The sequence below is a fragment of the Protopterus annectens genome, chromosome 2.part0, assembly GCF_019279795.1.
Source record: "Protopterus annectens isolate FY-2018-M chromosome 2.part0, PAN1.0, whole genome shotgun sequence".
NCBI classification, from domain to species: domain Eukaryota; kingdom Metazoa; phylum Chordata; order Ceratodontiformes; family Protopteridae; genus Protopterus; species Protopterus annectens.
In genome coordinates this window covers 163,295,409-163,312,599 of record NC_056728.1, presented here as the reverse complement: position 1 = coordinate 163,312,599, position 17,191 = coordinate 163,295,409, and the positions used below count along the sequence as shown (strand labels likewise).

General features: G+C 37.0%; 1 protein-coding gene across 1 annotated transcript in view; it reads left to right on the top strand.

The window, feature by feature from the left end:
* CNTNAP5 (contactin associated protein family member 5) overlaps positions 1-17,191 on the top strand; it is a 4,019,360-nt gene that overhangs the window by 2,661,194 nt on the left and 1,340,975 nt on the right. Inside the window, exon 12 of the mRNA XM_044060643.1 lies at positions 7,715-7,834. Coding sequence (XP_043916578.1) covers positions 7,715-7,834 — 120 coding nt within the window. The remainder of the gene's footprint in view (positions 1-7,714; positions 7,835-17,191) is intronic.

Here is a 17,191-nt window from a genome sequence, read left to right as displayed (position 1 = left end):
TGTTGGCTGTCAGGGTGTATCAGTATCGAAAATAATCCATTGCTAATATCTACCACAGAGAAATACTTCTTTTGAGGCTTCAAATCATTCAATAGGGTGTGTGGATCTGGCACCATAGGTGTTCTAGGTATTATTGCATCATTTACAGCTTGTAAGTCTTGGACCATACGCCATTCTCCATTTGCTTTCCTAACAGGAAATAAGGCTGTGTTACATGGTGAATCGGGAGATTCTACCAGTACTCCTTCCTTAAGTAAAGCTGCTATTATAGGTTTGATTCCTACTTCTGCATCCTTTCTTAAGGAATACTGTCTCTTTTGAGGTCTAAATGCTGATTTTCGCGTAATATTAACTGGTCCTGCTGTACGAATTAGTCCTACATCTGATTTCCCTGTTGACCAGAGAGTTTCTGGTATGCTTCATAAAGCTTTTTCTTCCTCTTCTAGTAAGAGTGCTAATCAGCTGTCCTCGCTAGACTGCAAGTGTACAGCTGGGTGTGTCTACGTTATCCAATTTAACTTCTGCTTTTGTACTCCCTGTTCTGACAATTCTAACTCTGTTTGTTTTTCCCACTTGGTGACTTTTTCTCCAAGATCTGCCCATTTCAAATTTTTGTCCTTAGTTAAACTAACGTGGTAATCAATTAGATTTATAGAGTGCAAAGAATTCCTGGGGCAAAGAACAGCTAACTACACTGTTCCCTTCTCTGTCCCAGTACAGATTACGTAATACTAATCTGTTTGCATGGTTTTTAAACATTTCTTGCTCATATTCCTTATCATGTCCTGGTGTGCTACAATAATACAGAGTACAGTGCAACAAATGCTGTTTATCAGTGTCAAGGGAGGGGGAATTACTGATGGCTACATTCATCAGTTCTTCGGTTACTGCCCCTGGACCAGTCGTGACTAAGTCCTGGCTGTACCAATAAAATGTTTCACCCTCCGGTCGCACCACAAAAGTATCCATTTGTCGCTGGGCTTCCATACCCTGCATAGTCGGTACTACTGCTATGTCAAATATCTGCATAAGATCTCTGCCCAAAAGGTTTACTGGGCATTTTGCAGAAACAACAATTTTGCTTTTCTGGGTCATCCCTGAAACAGGGTCAGTTATTGCTATATTATGGGAGAGTGGCTCCCGATACAGCAATCCATTAGCTGCTTTCACTAATATGTAATCAAGTGATTCTGAATTTTCTGGTAGTTTGGAAGGATGTATCAGGGTTCGTGAAGCCCCTGAGTCACACAGGAATTTAACTTCCCTCCCCTCTACCAGAAGTGTAACTTCTGGTTTTGTGTCTGCTAAATAGAGCTCTAGGCTCAATAATGCTAAGTCCAAAATTTCACTTTCTTCACCATTGGTGATTTCTTGTACTTCCTCTATTTCTTCTATCACATCCTCTACTCCTTGTATCACATTTGCATTTGTCTTTTCTCGGTTATTCCCTTCTAGTGATTCTTGACTATCATATAGTCAGTCCTTACCCTCCTTATCTTCCATGGCTACCTTCTTGTTTTGCTTGCAATCCCTTGCTAAATGTCCCTTCTTTCTGCATTTAAAACATTCACCCCTTTTCTTTCTCTCTTCAAACTCTTCTGATCATTTATCAGATTGTTTGTTTCTCTGGGCATTTTTCTTGCCCTTTTTTCAGGACTGTACTACATAAACTTCTGCTCCGTCTTCTACAGCAAATGCTTTGGCTTTCTTTTTCTTTTTACTGTTAAAATGCCTTTCGGCATGTCTAGCATATTCAAGTAGTGACTGTAATCTACTTGTACGATGATCTACCATGGGCTTTGTAATAAAGCTGCTTATAGGCAAAATACTGCCTTTCAAAAATGCATTCTTTAATTGCTGCTCATATGGGGAATCGTGTGTTTGGTCTTCAGGTACCTGCATTCCACAATGGTTGTTAAAACACTCTAATAATCTAGCATAATATCTGTCAACAGTTTCAACTTCCTGTTGAATGCATTGATTAATGCAAGTCCAGTCTGCCCTAGGCTTCCATTTCTCAGAGATTTGGTCTGTTAGACCTTTCACTCTGTTATCCAGTTCTGCGTTACTATGTGGGAGTGGCTTATGTTCTGCGTCACGGGGATTCCAGTTGCCACTGATCATGTGCCAGTCTGGACCTACGATTTGTCTGACTACTTTTTCTACTTCTTCTCCATTTAAATGATAACTTAACCTCATGCCCTGTAAGTCTTCTAAGAATTTTCTAAAATTAATGTTTGGATGGAGAATTCCCTCTGTGGCTTTCCGGATATCTTCTGGTGTCCACGGTCTATATACTAGGAGAGTCTGGTCCTGTCCTGCTTGAGGATTTGGTACTTCTATGAGTGGACATATCTCTTCCTCACTCATAGCTCTTGAATTTTTGTTTATTTCATATAACTCAGTATCTCCTCTTAAGTTATGTGTTCGAGACCTAGTCTCGATGGGATCTCTAACATACGGTCTTGGCTTTGCGGTAACAGCCGAGTATAGTGGAGGTGGACCAGCTTGTCCACTCGCTTCATATTCTGGTGCGGGAAGTGGAGGGGGCAGAGGGGCTGATGCTATTACCAAATTATTGTCTTCTTTATCTAAAAACATAGCTTTTGAATTATTACTTTTCTGTTCTCTACGGTTTGCTCCCTCAATCCACCCGTGTGCCTGAGGAATACCCAATTGACGTTGCTTTTTTACCTGACCTTTTGCATCAGTTTTAAGTTGTTTGACAAGTTTAATAAGTGAGGACTTTTCTAATTTGCCATTGAATTCATGCTTATTAACCCATTTTGTATAGTATCTAACATTGTCGGCACGCTGTAATTGCATATATTTTGCATCTTCGGTTAGCGGTGGGTCTTGGGAACTTTTTGTGCACTTATTACCCATATTGTTCTGACTGTTAAAAAAAATGTTACGTGACTCTTCTTATTTTTACGTGGTACCACGATTTTCTATTTCACAGTTTATCTAGAATAACTGTCTTACCTATTTTGTTTCCCTGATCTATGACAAGAGTGCAATCTTTCTGTCCCTGACTTGTACAAAACAAATCTCCTGACAGATGATTCAAATCAAGTCCCTGATCTAAAACAGAAAAAAGGTAAATCTCACCTTACCTGCACCTCCGTGATTGACCATCTCTGGTTCATATACTAACTCGTCCTCCAGTCGCAGATCAGAAAATTGGCTGGCCTCTTTTGAATGACAATTCAGTCGGAGGTCTTTCAAAGCAGAAGAACCAATATGGTTTCTTCCCCATATGGTTTCATGCCACCTGGCCCATCTGACCTGAGGTGAAGTGAGAGTTTCCGGTCCAGCGGACCAATCTGTCAAAGGAAAAACAACTTCAAAATGATCAACACATGGCAGGTTCAGGTTAAGGCACTTTAATCTTGCAGCAAGGAGACAAAAACGTGCTAATACAGCATTTGTCTAACTAGAATCAGGAAGTGAAGCTATTCTTATACATTTCTTACAAGGCATTGTCTACCAAGCTGACATAATAAATCACAAGTTCTTTCAATATTATTTCACAGCAGCTGTTTGTCCATGATTTTCTGCTGGCATATCAAGTTTACAAAAAAAACTTCCTAAGAAAAACGACGTGGCCTTGATGACCAGTCAGATATGACTTCTCACTATGCGGTGTTACCATTCAAGGTACTATGGCTAATTTGAGCACAAAGCAAGTACAGATTACAGTTCATTTCTTCAAGCAGTCTTTGTTTGATGTATCTCTTCTTTTACGCAGCTGTGCATGTTCTCATAACACGAACAGAGCTGATTGTTCATATTCAATCACATTATAGAAAAATGTATTCTATTCATTCACTATTCATTCATTTTCCTGACCTAGCAGATAATCACCTGCTTCTCAGTAAATTTCCAAAAGGCATAAACATGAATTTTGCCGTGCTAGCAAATACTAGGTCAGAGAGCATCTTGCAATTTCAGAAAGCATACTGCAGTTTGAAAAAGCATCTTATAATTTCATACAGAATTAAGCTGTACGTAAAATAGAATGAAATGTGTTAACCCTTTTAGTTTCTAATAAGCACTAAACATATGCATTAATACATATTTTTCTAACAGCATGACATTACTATAACATAAGAACTAAGTAACAAGTGGAATAGTCAGCATGAATATTGCACAGTGTGATTTATATTGCACTTCATTTCCTATGGTAAGGTAAGGTGAACCAACGTTAAATATACACATCAGTAAGTTATTGAACATGAACAAGCTTAATACTTATAGTGCAACAAAGCCTGGATATGTAAGCATCTGTACAGTCAGATAAATAGCATAATTATGTGGTAGGAGGGGAAGTATGCATTGGTAGTCTCCTAGCTTGTTTTTTCACAAGAGTTCAGTAGTCTGATGGAGAGAGGAAAGAAACTGTTGTCAAGTCTAGAGTTCCTACAGTGCATACTTCTGTATCATCTACCTGAGGAGAAGGAGGAAAACATACTATTTGCAGGATGTGAAGAATCATTAGATATTTTCCTGTCTGTACTGATGCAGTGTGATTCATGTAGGTATTCCAGAGGTGCAAGAGAGGAACCAATGATTTTCTCTGCTGCCCTTACAACTCGCCTAAGAGCCTTGCAATCAGAAGTGTTGCAGCCCCCATACCAAACAGTGATGTTATTGGTAAGGATGCTTTTGTTGATACCCCTGTAAAAAGTTTGGAGGATGTTCTTTGATAGTTTTGTTTTCCTCAGTTTCCTTATGAAGTGCAATCGTTTCTGAGCTTTTTTGACAGTGTAAGATACATAGACTGGCTAGGACAGGTCCTCAGTGATATGTACTCCCAGAAACTTTGTACTTTTGACCCTTTCACTGTCATCCCTTTCATCTCTAGAGGTCGGTGTGGTTTTTGAGACCTTCTGAAATCCACAATCAGTTTTTTAGTCTTGCTAGCATTCAACGCTAAGTTGTTTTTGTCACATCAACCCAAAAGATGTTCAGTCTCATTCCTGTAAGCCATCTCCTCTCCATCTCTGACAAGACATATGACTGTGGTGTTTTATATATATATCTATATCTATATCTATATATATATATATATATACACACACACACACACACACACACACACATAAAACTCATTTGTTAACCAGGTAGTCCCACTGGCCAAACAGAACCTTTTTCAGTTTTTCAGGGGAAATACCTGGTTAAGCACATGGAAAATTAGGGATAAGGGAGTCATACCCTGTACCAGAAGAACTACAGATCACAGCTTTAACCCTTGTCCTGTCATGTGTGTATGTATGGATACATCACAAGATGGGTTGCAAACTGGCTCACTGACAGAACCCACACTGTAAAAGTTGCAGACTCCAAATCTGACTTCAAGCTAGTGACAAGTGGAGTACCACAGGGTTCAGTCCTGGGACCTCTCCTGTTTGGTATCTACTTCTCTGAAGTGCAGGCTAACACAGGAGGCCTTTGGCTAATGAAGTTCACAGACGACTGCAAACTAGGAGCCATAGTTGAGTCCCCAAATGATGTGGACGTCCTACAGAAGGAACTCACTGTGACAGACGACTGGTGTCAGAGCCATGGCCTCAAGCTCAATGCCAAAAAGTGCATTGTCATCCTCTTTAGTAAAAACTCTGTACCCATGAACTACCACATAGGCGGCAGTCTACTTAATGCTGATAGTGTGATAAGAGACCTGGGGACCCAGGTGGACAGTAGTCTGTCCTTTGATAATCACATCACCACAGTAGTCAGGAAATCCTTCTGTGTGGCACACCTCATCACAAAAAGGTTCTCATCTAGGAAAAAAGAGGTCATTGTTCCCCTCTACTTGACACTCATTAGACCCATTATAGAGTACAACGCCCCTTTCGGAATGTATCTTACAAGACATCTGCAACAGCTGGAAAGGCCACAGAAGTACCTCACAAAAAGGATTACTGGCCTCAAACAGATGCCCTACACTGACCTTCTCAAAAAACTCCAGCTTTACTCCATAGCATATCACCTACTCCGAGGTGATCTCTGCCTAACATATAAAGCTATGTCAAACCCAGAGCTGTTGGACATGCTACACCTAAAGAAATCCAAATCCCTTTGAGCTACACGCTCTAGGGACCTAAATCTTGTAACCACAATAAACAGAACATGCTGGAGGAATAGATTCCTGTCCCAGAGACTTCCCATACTCTGGAACAAGCTACCCATCTATGTCAAGCAAAGTTCCTCATTAGCACTCTTCGAGAAAAATCTTGATAAGTGAATGGGAAATAGGAAGTACACCCTGGGGATCACTTCTGTTGCTCTGTTCGACAGAGGCACTGGAAGATAACTTTCTTGGGTGGCATAAGCCAGGGAACCTTGTTGGCTAGGCTTAATTAGGCCCTTGGGCCGATAGCCTAGTACCTACCTATGAACACACACACACACACATATATATATATATATATATATATATATATATATATATATATATATATATATATATATAGATATAGATATGTATCTCTCTCTCTCTCTATATATATATATATATATATATATATATATATATATATATATATATGTGTGTGTGTGTGTGTGTGTGTGTGTGTGTAAATACACACACTCTTTGGATGTTTTCATATTGCTGAAAGTAGATAAAGCCGTACTTTTGGCTATCATTATAAAAAGTTGTGTGTTACTATTATAAAATGAACATAGGCTCATTTCAAAATATCCATGCTGAGGTAAAACTGTGCTATAAGTATCCCTGTACTCTTTAAAGGTAGCTCATTTTTGAAACTCTGTTTTGAAAGCTGGAACTTTAGTTTGGAGCATTTCCTTATAAAGGCTTTTGACGGCATACTCCATTCTGTCGCAGCAGAGTTCTGCTTTGAGACAAATGCAATAAGGACTCCTGCTGATTTTATGCCTGAGGGAATTAGTGGTCATCTTTATGAGGAAACCCGTACGGAGACTGGAGTTAGACAGCATGCATTGCTGTATCATAGGAGAGGATGTGTAAAACACTTATTTAAAATGACATATGTCTGTAAGAGTTATAAATATTGTCGGTTATTAGCAAATCAATTGTTGTGAATGAAAATGACAGTAATTTGTCAAAATGGTAGTTAACTGTGTGTACAGTAGCAGAAATACTGAATGTTATTTAATTGCAGATACATTTAAAGCTATTTAGTACAACAGGCTGCAGACATAGAGAAAATACACATTGGCCTCTTTCAGACCTTTCTAAACCATCTGGCATAATACATTCTGCTGTAGAGAACATTTTACAGTTATGAGAAAAAAAAATAATTTCTGATGGACTACTATGTTTTATGGCAATTAGGATTATGAAATAAGTTGCTTTTATTAATTAATGCAAAACTGTGTGCGTTTACATCTCTGTTAGTAATTGGCACATAAATGTTCCTTCTTGATGTTTGTTTAGAAGCTGTGGTTGATGTGAAATTCCTTCTAATCAATAAAAACCGTTTAGCTCGCCGATGCATTACTTACTGCAAATAAAGTCCAACAGTGACATGAAGAGCAGGCAGAAAATGGCATGTCATTGTGCAGTGACTGGTAATGCTGTTATTAATGGCTTGCCATCATGCAGTGACTATTAATGCCTATATTTAGTCATTTGTTTCTGGAGAAAATGGAATTTGGCAGTACTTGGAAGAATGAATACTGTCACATTTCAGCGTGTATACTCTTGATGTTAATGTTTCTATTACAGCTGTCTATGAAGAATCATGTGAAGTGTATAGACATAAGGGAAATACATCTGGCTTCTTCTACATCGATTCAGATGGAAGTGGACCAATTAAAGCCATGCTTGTCTACTGCAACATCACAGGTAAGATGATTTTAAATGCTTCACAGTGAGTTGTGCTATGTTTCCAGTGAAAATATTTTTTTAAATCAAACCTGTTACATTTCAGTTCTCAAGCTTTATAATTTGCTTTTGGAATACAGTATTTCATGCCTCTGTTTTCTTCATTATATGCCATGTGGTACTGTTCCATGTTTCATAACATAAATATATAAAAATGCAGCGTGCAGTTCAGAATGAGGTACATCTGTCAAAAATGCACCATGGTAAGAACTGCCAGCAGAATGAGTGTTAGTGTCCACTTTGTCCACTGCAGTAGCACTTCGCAAAGCTCATGTAGGACAGCACAGAGCTGGGCTCATAGTTGTCATAGCCTGTAACATCTGTAGTCCAACATCACAGCCTCTCTTTCTCCAGTTAGGTGGAGGAATATACAGTAGCAACAAATTAACAATAAACAGCAGCCCAGCAAATGACTGACTCTGATTTAAACATTTAGTGACTGTTCAATGAATAAAATAAAAACACATTTTGGTTGAACTAAAAGGAAACTTTATTGAGACATTAAAGTGAAACATAAACACTTTGGTCACCTAAACTATTTTCAAAAGTTGTATGTTTCTTCAGTTTAATATAAAAAGGGTAACAGTGTTTCTTAACTGAATAGTGCTAAGCTCAAGTTACAGTTCCAGCAGTTTGAATAAAAGTAGCTTCCCACCCTAAGCTTAAAAGTGTGATGTACTAGTCAGTCAGATTATAAGAGGGAGGGAGGTGTAAGGGTTAGTTTCAGGCAGGGGCTGGGTGTAGGAGAGGCCATAAAAAACTGATTCTGGCACCTGAATTTAGAAAGGAGACAATGTAATGTGGATGAGGGAAGGCTCTGCATTTTCATTCAGGGGCTTCGTTTGTACATGCCAAAGAGACATTGTATTTGATGGAGGGCGTGATAAGGGAAACGTATAGCAGCAGAATACCTTCTTTGGATCTGAGAGAGAGAGAAAATAGAGGAAAGGGCCTTACATCATTCTGAAAAAATTAAAAAAAAACAAAAAACAGAATATAGGCCCTGGATTTTCTATATGAGGAAATGGAGTTTTTCCAGCTGGGACAAATGTTTAGTCCATTACATACCAAATGGAGCATTGTATTCTGTTACGGGTCTAATAAGGAAGGAGTAAAATCATATGTTGATCCTTTGATCGTGAATATGTACTATTGGTTATCAAATGAACAATACAGAAGGATTTTCTGATGACCATTGATATGCGGTAATCAATTGAGAGCTCATTGCCAGTTATGGTGTTCAGGACTCCTGACTTCTGTTTTTAAGGAGGAATGTCAAATAGAAAGTAGGTGCAGGGTATTCATGTTTTCCAGAAGATGTTATACTTTAGTTTTTATTGTTTATGTTTAAACCACGGTCCTAACATCATTTGTGCTGCTTCTGTAGGTCTCCTAGAGAGTTGATAATATCTTCAAGTTTGCAGATATCAGCAATTTTGGTAAACCGCAGCAAAAATCAAGCAATGCAAGGATGATGCACCTCCAAGAGAAAAAGTCCAAGTATAAAAAACAAACTCAGGCGGTGACACCCCGGTGCAGGCACAAAAACACTTTTATGCCAGTAAAATCCAAGAAGTGAGTACTTTCGTGTTCCTGCCATGAACGCTTCATCAGACATAATAAAACCACATTTTAACTGTGATTTAAATAGTACATCCAGCCTATCAAAATGCGACATTGTTGTTGTTGTATCTTTCGGCTTTTCCCGGTTAGGGGTCGACACAGCGGAACTCCGGTCCGCTAATGATTGGCAGTAGATTTTTACGTACAGAGTTGCCAGCCCTAATGCACAGCCTTCAACGAAAGTACGCCCATTCATGCATGTCTCCACACAAAAGACGCTTTAGCTGAGAATCGAACAGGACAATGTCTTACTGTGAGGCGACAACGCTACCGCAGCACCACCACCGCAGCTAATTAAACATAAAACAGATTAGTTAACTGTTCAGAATCAAGTTAAAACATATAAAGCATTACAGCTTCACAACTTTTAAAACACTACTGAAACCATTTAACTATAGCAAAAATAAAACCATTCAGATGTATCAATAAAAATTTTTAAAAATGTATGATACAGTAAAATGTGACACAATAAAAAAATATGTAACACTATGAAAAGAATAAATCCTAACATCTTAATGCTTCAGAAAATCCACTAGAAAAGGTTTTAAAGAAACTATGTCATTCAGACCACAAGCTTTATCAGCCTGTAGCCTGATGATCCATTTGACTTCTTCTTTCTCTGTATGATATTACCAAGTCTCGTGCTCTCATTAACCAACTCAATGGCCAAGAACAAAAACTTATGGGAAAGATCATTACATAATCTATGCCTGTCCAAAGCATTTGTTTCTTCTTCTTTGTTCACTGCATATAAATGTTCCCTCTCACCCTCTCCCTCAGCGTCCCGTTCGTCTTTCCTATATAGAATGATGAACATTTAGTACAACTGGCTAAATAAACTAAGTTCTGTGTTGTACAATCAGTGTAGTGTTAAAACTCATATTTTCTAGCATTTCTAGGATGTATAAAAGTATTACATTAGCCATGTAAGTGCAAAATCTACAGTTTCTACAAGGAAATGTTCCTTTCCGTATCGATTGAGGTCTATCAGTATCTCTTTTTTCATAACATAACAGTCTCTTTAATTATTTAATATTCTTGTATGTATATTTAGATCTTATACCCACTATACCAGTGGTCTTCTCATCAGCTGTTAAAATACTCCAATTCTTAGTGATGACTTCATTTATTGCCTTGGTGTTATTGGAATATGGAATGACAACCTAATATCTTGACCTCCATTGTTAATACTATCACTGTCTATTTGTTCAATGTTATTCTTTCACCTAAAAAATGAATCACAATTTCTTAAACATTTGACTTCTCTCTCTTTATATCCATGATCTAAAAGTTTCTTCTGAAAATTTTCTAAGGTCGACTTACACACATCATCTGACGTGGTCAATCTAGAAATTCTGAGACCCTGACCTTGTACAGTGTTCCTATATATATATTTATATACATACATATATATATATATATATATATATATATATATATATATATATATATATGGTGCATACTATCGCAGCGCAAAATATTATTTTTCCTACCCCTTTTTCTAAACATTTCTGTTTGTATCTGATCCCTTGTTTCTTAATGCAAACATCTAAAAATTCAGTATTATCATATGAAAAATTCCTCACAAATTCTAAAAACTCAGTGGTTGAATTTATAAATGCCAAGAACCTTTCATATTCAGCAACTGCTCCATCCCAAATAAGGAACACATCATCCACGAAACATTTGTAATATGGTATGTGTTTTTTAAATTCACTGTTGTTCGGTATATAATTGGCCTTCCAATACACCATTACTATATTGGTGTAGGAAGTGGCACATGGAGTACCCATGTCCACTCCTTTGACTTGTAGAAAATAGTAATGTTTAAAGAAAAAAACATTATTATTCAAAATAATGCCTAGCAATATACTATGTTGTCATTAAGAACTCCTTTGCTAGTTAAAAATAATCTAACAAAATCAAGTCCTAAATCATTAGGGATGCTAGTAAAAAGTGTCTTGACAACAGGTGTCACAAGTATAATATCTGATTTGTAATCACTAGAAAATACATACTCAGATAAAGAATCAAGGAAATGTTAGGTGTCCTTGATTACAGTATCTGCTTCGTCAACAATTTTCCTAAGTTGCTTCTCCACAAAAATAGAAAGAGACTCTGTTAACCATCCCCTACTAGAGACTATAGGTCTCAATAGTGAATTATCCAAGTTCTTGTGGATCTTAGATAAGCCTCTAAAGGTGGGTATGCTTGGAGTTTCTATCAAAAAATACTTATATAAATTACTATCAATAATGTTACACATCAGCAAGTTATATAAATCGCTATACACATTTCTAATTAATTTAAGTTGTTCAAGTGACAGTTGTTTATAGGTGCTAACATCATTTAACATTTATTCTATTTTGTCATCATATTTCTCCCTATCTAAGATTAGCACAGCACCTATTTTGTCTGTTTGTCTTATAACGATATAAGTATTTTGCTGTAAACCTTTGAGTGCATCTATCTTAGCTTTACTCACATTATAAAAATGTCCTTTTTGCCACATTCAAATTTATACAATTGTAACAAGTCTGTTTCACAAGCTTTTTTAAATGCTTCCAAAATAGGATGGTTTGGTGGAATAAATGCCCTTGGTTTCTTATACTGGTGACATTACAAAGTTTTTTTATCACTGTATAAAAGTTTCAGAGCTGTATTTCTTACAAACAGTTTTACATCGAGGATAACATCAACAATATCAGTGCCCAAAGAGGGAATAAATGGCAGTCCCCCATTTAAAATTTCTTTCTCAGTCTCATTTGATATATAGCTTGACATATTAATTACTAGTTCTGACTCACTGTGTACCAGTTCCTCTTCATGTGTCTCAAATGGTGTGTTGCTTCTTCTGATGATTTGTGCCATTTCCTCCCTCTACTCTGGTTCCTCTGGAGTTTGTGGAACTCATTGAAGGTTAAAGGGAGTGTATAAAAAACGTTGACTCACTAGCTGCATTGTCGGTAACTTCATTCATTTTCCTCCTGGCTCCATTTTTGGAAAATGTAGTGGGCATGTTCGCAACAACACTATTGCTTCCTCCTACGTCACATGTCCTTTCAGTTATCGTCTGTGTGGATTGCCCAGGAGGAGGGACAGAGGCATCATTCTTTGTTTTTATTGGTTCTTTTGGCCAGGAAAATACATTCCCCTTATGAAAGTCTTTATAATCTGGCTCAAGCTGCTTCTTTTTTGTAACAGCAACTTATTCTCAGATAAAGTTATATTACATTTCAGGTCACTGAGAAATTTGTTATATTGCTCTCAACATAGTGCTACCGCTATGTCTTACTGTATCCCCATTGCTTGTGCTGCCAATTCCATTTCCATCTTCATAAAATGTTCAATAAGCAGCCTCATATAGCTAAAACTTGTCTCCAAGTTTAACTGCTGCCACTTAACCAATAAATCTGGGAATGTAGAACCATAAGTGGGCATTTTTAAAATAAGAAGGCCGCTGTGAACAACTTTGAAACAGAGGCAGGCTTCCATATATTTACACTGCCATTAAATGTTCTTTAATTTATGCAATTTAGTTTCCAAATCTCTTGTCAGTTTAAGCACTGCCATCAAGTTGTTTACAACATTATCGTCACCAGTTTTGGTAGCAAATTTATTTATCTTAAAACTTAACAAGGGATTACTTTCAGCATATAATAAATGTTTGAAGCTGTCAGGCCCTTTACCTTGACTATGGTTATGAGGGTTAAAGTGCAACTCAAGCTATGTGCCTTCTGCCATGTCCCTTGAACTTTGCAAGAACAATCAACAGCAGCAAAAATCAAGCAATGCAAGGATGAAGCACCTCCAAGAGAGAAAAAGTCCAAGTACAATAAACAAACTCAAGGTGCAGGCACAAAGCACTTTTATTCCAGTAAAATCCAAGAAGTGAGCGCTTTTGCGTTCCTACCATGAATGCTTCATCAGACATAATAAAACCACATTTTAAGCTGTAATTTAAAAAGTAAATCCAGCCTATCAAAATGCAACATTAATTAAACATAAAATGGATTAGTTAACTCTAGATAATAAAGTTAAAATGTATAAAGCATCACAGCCTCACAACTTTTAAAACACTAGTGAAACCATTTAACTATAGCAAAAATAAAACCATTCAGATGTATCAATATAAATTCTTAAAAACATAGTAAAATTGACACAATAAAAAATATGTAACACTATGAAAAGTATAAATCCTAACATCTTAATGCTTCAGAGGTCTATCCACTAGAAAAGGTTTTAAGGAAACGCTATCATTCAAGCCACAAGCTTTATCAGCCTGTAGCCTGATGATCCATTTGACTTCTTGTTTCTTTGTATGAGTTTCACATTACCAAGTCTAGTGCTCTCATTAACCAACTCAATGGCCAAGATCAAAAATTTATGGAAAAGATCATTACATAATGTATGCCTGGCTAAAGCATTTGTTTCATCTTCTTTGTTCACTGCATATAAGTGTTCTCTCACCCTTTCCCTCAGTGTCTTGTTCATCTTTCCTATATAGAATGACTTTTGGTAAACCATAAACTCTCAATGTCAGTTTAGAATTGTCAGACGTAGTTTAGAAATAGGAGCTGTCATAGTACTGAGCACTGTGGGCCCCATTAGGAGCAGACATTTTGAGGATACAGTACTTTCAAACATAATTTGTGTGCATTTTCCAAGAACCAGTTAACTATTCAGTATGTTGTACAGGAGTTTAAAATTAGCATGATTAGTTTGTCTATAATGCCTGAGTGTAGAATGGTGTCAAAGACCTTAGTCAAGTTTAAGCATGCTGTCTTTAATGATCTACCTTTGTCCACTGCTTCTATTTGCTTTTGTGATTTTTTTTTCAAAGAAGTCCACTAATTTAAACAGGTCATATTTTCCATTTATGAACCTAAACTGATTTGGGTTAAGAGATTGTAGTTTGCTTGTATCTTTGTTCATACAGTTCACAATAATGCATGCCATTGACTTTGGTAGTGCTAGTAAGGATTATTGGTCTATAAATTCCACTACTGTTGTCCCCAAGCCTCAAGTGCAAATCCATAGCTGAGGTTAAACAGTTCTTGAAGAAACATCATGACATATATTGCCAGGCCTCATAGAGCTAGTGATTTTGTTTATGTCAACGAGGGGCTTTGTGATCAGAGGTGAACATAGAGGAGAAGGATTGGATCTTGTGTCATGTGGGAAGAGGCAGGGTCATAATGGGGGTTTGAATTAAATTTGTATGCTACTATTTAAGCTTTGTATACTGTGAGAATTTGGTGCAATGTTAGATATATAGCTTCTCAGTATTTTAGCATATAGCTGAAGAAGGACTTCTGGTTGCTCTTTAGAGTGGTGGGAATTTTTAGATCACACCTAGACTTTGTAACTTTGATTTTGTTCTGAAGTTCTTTAAGTTTCTAGTGGCAAATTTGGAGTGACTGTTTTTTTTCTTGGTTTGTAAGAAAAAGATTTTTTTTCTTTTGCTAGAAAATTTCTTTACACTTGTGTTCCAGCAAAGGTACTTTAGTCCTAATTTTGGTTGTTATGACATAAAAGGGATAATGTAATTGGCAAGGATATGTTACTGTATCTTTCTTATGGTTACCATTATATGCAGGAGTTGTCAGTGCCTTATTGTGACATTGTAATCAATGTTGTTGTGATGATACAGTTGTTGTGATGATACAGATGTCACTATTTTCCAAGCTTAGAAGGGCTTCTAGGGAAGACATTTTTTGTTGAGTATTTCTTCAAGGACAGCATCACAATTATGTTTACTGACTTGGTCTGAATAACTGGAAGGTGATGTCAATTGGCATTGCCTAAAAGGGCACTAATGGCGGGTGAATAAATTTTTGGTCAATATCCAAAAGCCATGTGGATAGAGGTCTGTGCAAAATGCATAGTACTGTTGACTATCTCCACCAACTTGCCATACTTTAGATCCACTTAGAATGACACAATAAATAAGCCAATTGTTAAAGTCAATATTTTTTTTTTATTGTGACGTCATTCTTTGTGAAGGTAAGATACTTCACAAGACTTGCTTCATCCCGACTTCAGATGCATATTCAGAGAGTTCCATCATATCCATATTGGTGTAATGCAAGGATTTATGTCTCAGGTAATTTACACGCGTATGAAGAATGACTAAGTTATGCTATGTAGCTCGGGTGTCAAGACTTGAGCACCTTCGTTACTAGACACATCCTGCATCTGAGAGGCATCTGACTGTCATCCTAACCTTCAATAATCTGGTGAGAGGTGTATCTGTGTATTTTATTATAGAGTGACCTATGACAGAAACATTCCACCTCCATTTGCTGTTCTGTATAACTTTCAGGGGTCCGGTGTTCCATCTTTCTGAGACTTCTTTGCTTTAATGTGATTGATGATGTTAGTTATGCAGCTGGTTAAGTGATTTTTTAGTGCTGAGGAATTTATATGTCACATTTACACTTTGCAGACCTCTAAGGTATAGGAAGAGATTTATTTTGGTATGCTGCATATTGGTGAAAGGCATACCTCTCAAATGCCCAGATTTTTTGCCTCATATGTTTGGCCTGCTCCTCATAAAATTTGCAGTTTCCTGGCAAATTACTAGGGACTGAAATCAGTAAATAATGACACACATTTTAGTTTATAGCATTCAGAAAATGTATGCTAACTCAAAAAACTGTTCTAGCAACTTTCTAAGGTTATAAGAGCAGTATTTAAAATATGTCCCTATTTTTGGACCTTTGTCCCCCGATTATTTTTGGCTTTGTCCAGCTTTCTTGTGCTAAGAGGTTGAGATGTGTGGTGAGAGGTGATTGTGGATGCTAACTGGGGGGGGGGGGGTTAATGAGAGGTTTGCCTCCATTTTTAGTAATTATTTACACCTTTCTCATGTAGATTCATTGTAATTCATGAGTAGGTAGTTGTCAATGTACATGAGGACTTAACTTTTCACATTAAAGAATATAGATGTAAATATTTGGTATTTTAAAGGAAGTTGATGATGTTGTGGAGAAAATTAAGAAATGTAAGTTTTCAAAACTAGGGAGAGACCACATGAAGTATAGTGACTGTAGAGCTTACTGGTTACCCCCTTTACATCGGAAAAGGGTAACAACACAGGTGACTAATGATTTGCAGAGCAATGACAACAACAGTGGTTTGGTTACAAAAAACCTCACATTTGAAAGGTTTGATGATGAAATTAGTAATGAGGCTGACCCTTTAGGTTATCCTCCTTTCAGGAGGTCTTCCAGTCTACAGCCCTACCTATCACTCATTTTACTATATTTTGTAAGGGGTTACCTACATCCTTACCAGGAGAGTAGATTTGAGTGAGTTACTTTTGCATTTAAAACTTTTTGTTAGAAAGTTGAATCTTGACTTTGTTTTCTGTGACATTTCAGAAAACATTACCGCTAATAATATTATTAGCATTAACATAATGCATAATGCATAATTAACATAACATTAGTAACATAATAATTCTTTTTCATAAAAAAGCCTTTACAACCTGCCTTTACACCCAGTGTTATGCAATTTTAAGGCACATATTGAGAATGATATTTGAACCTTTATAAAAAACAAAAAGCATTATAATAGTAAACTTTCCCAGGATGAAAGATTGTTGTTAAGGGACCTTAGTAATAATAAAGTACTGAAGATCATGCCAGACAAGGGGGGAGGGGTGGTCATTATGCAACAGTGGATCTACTC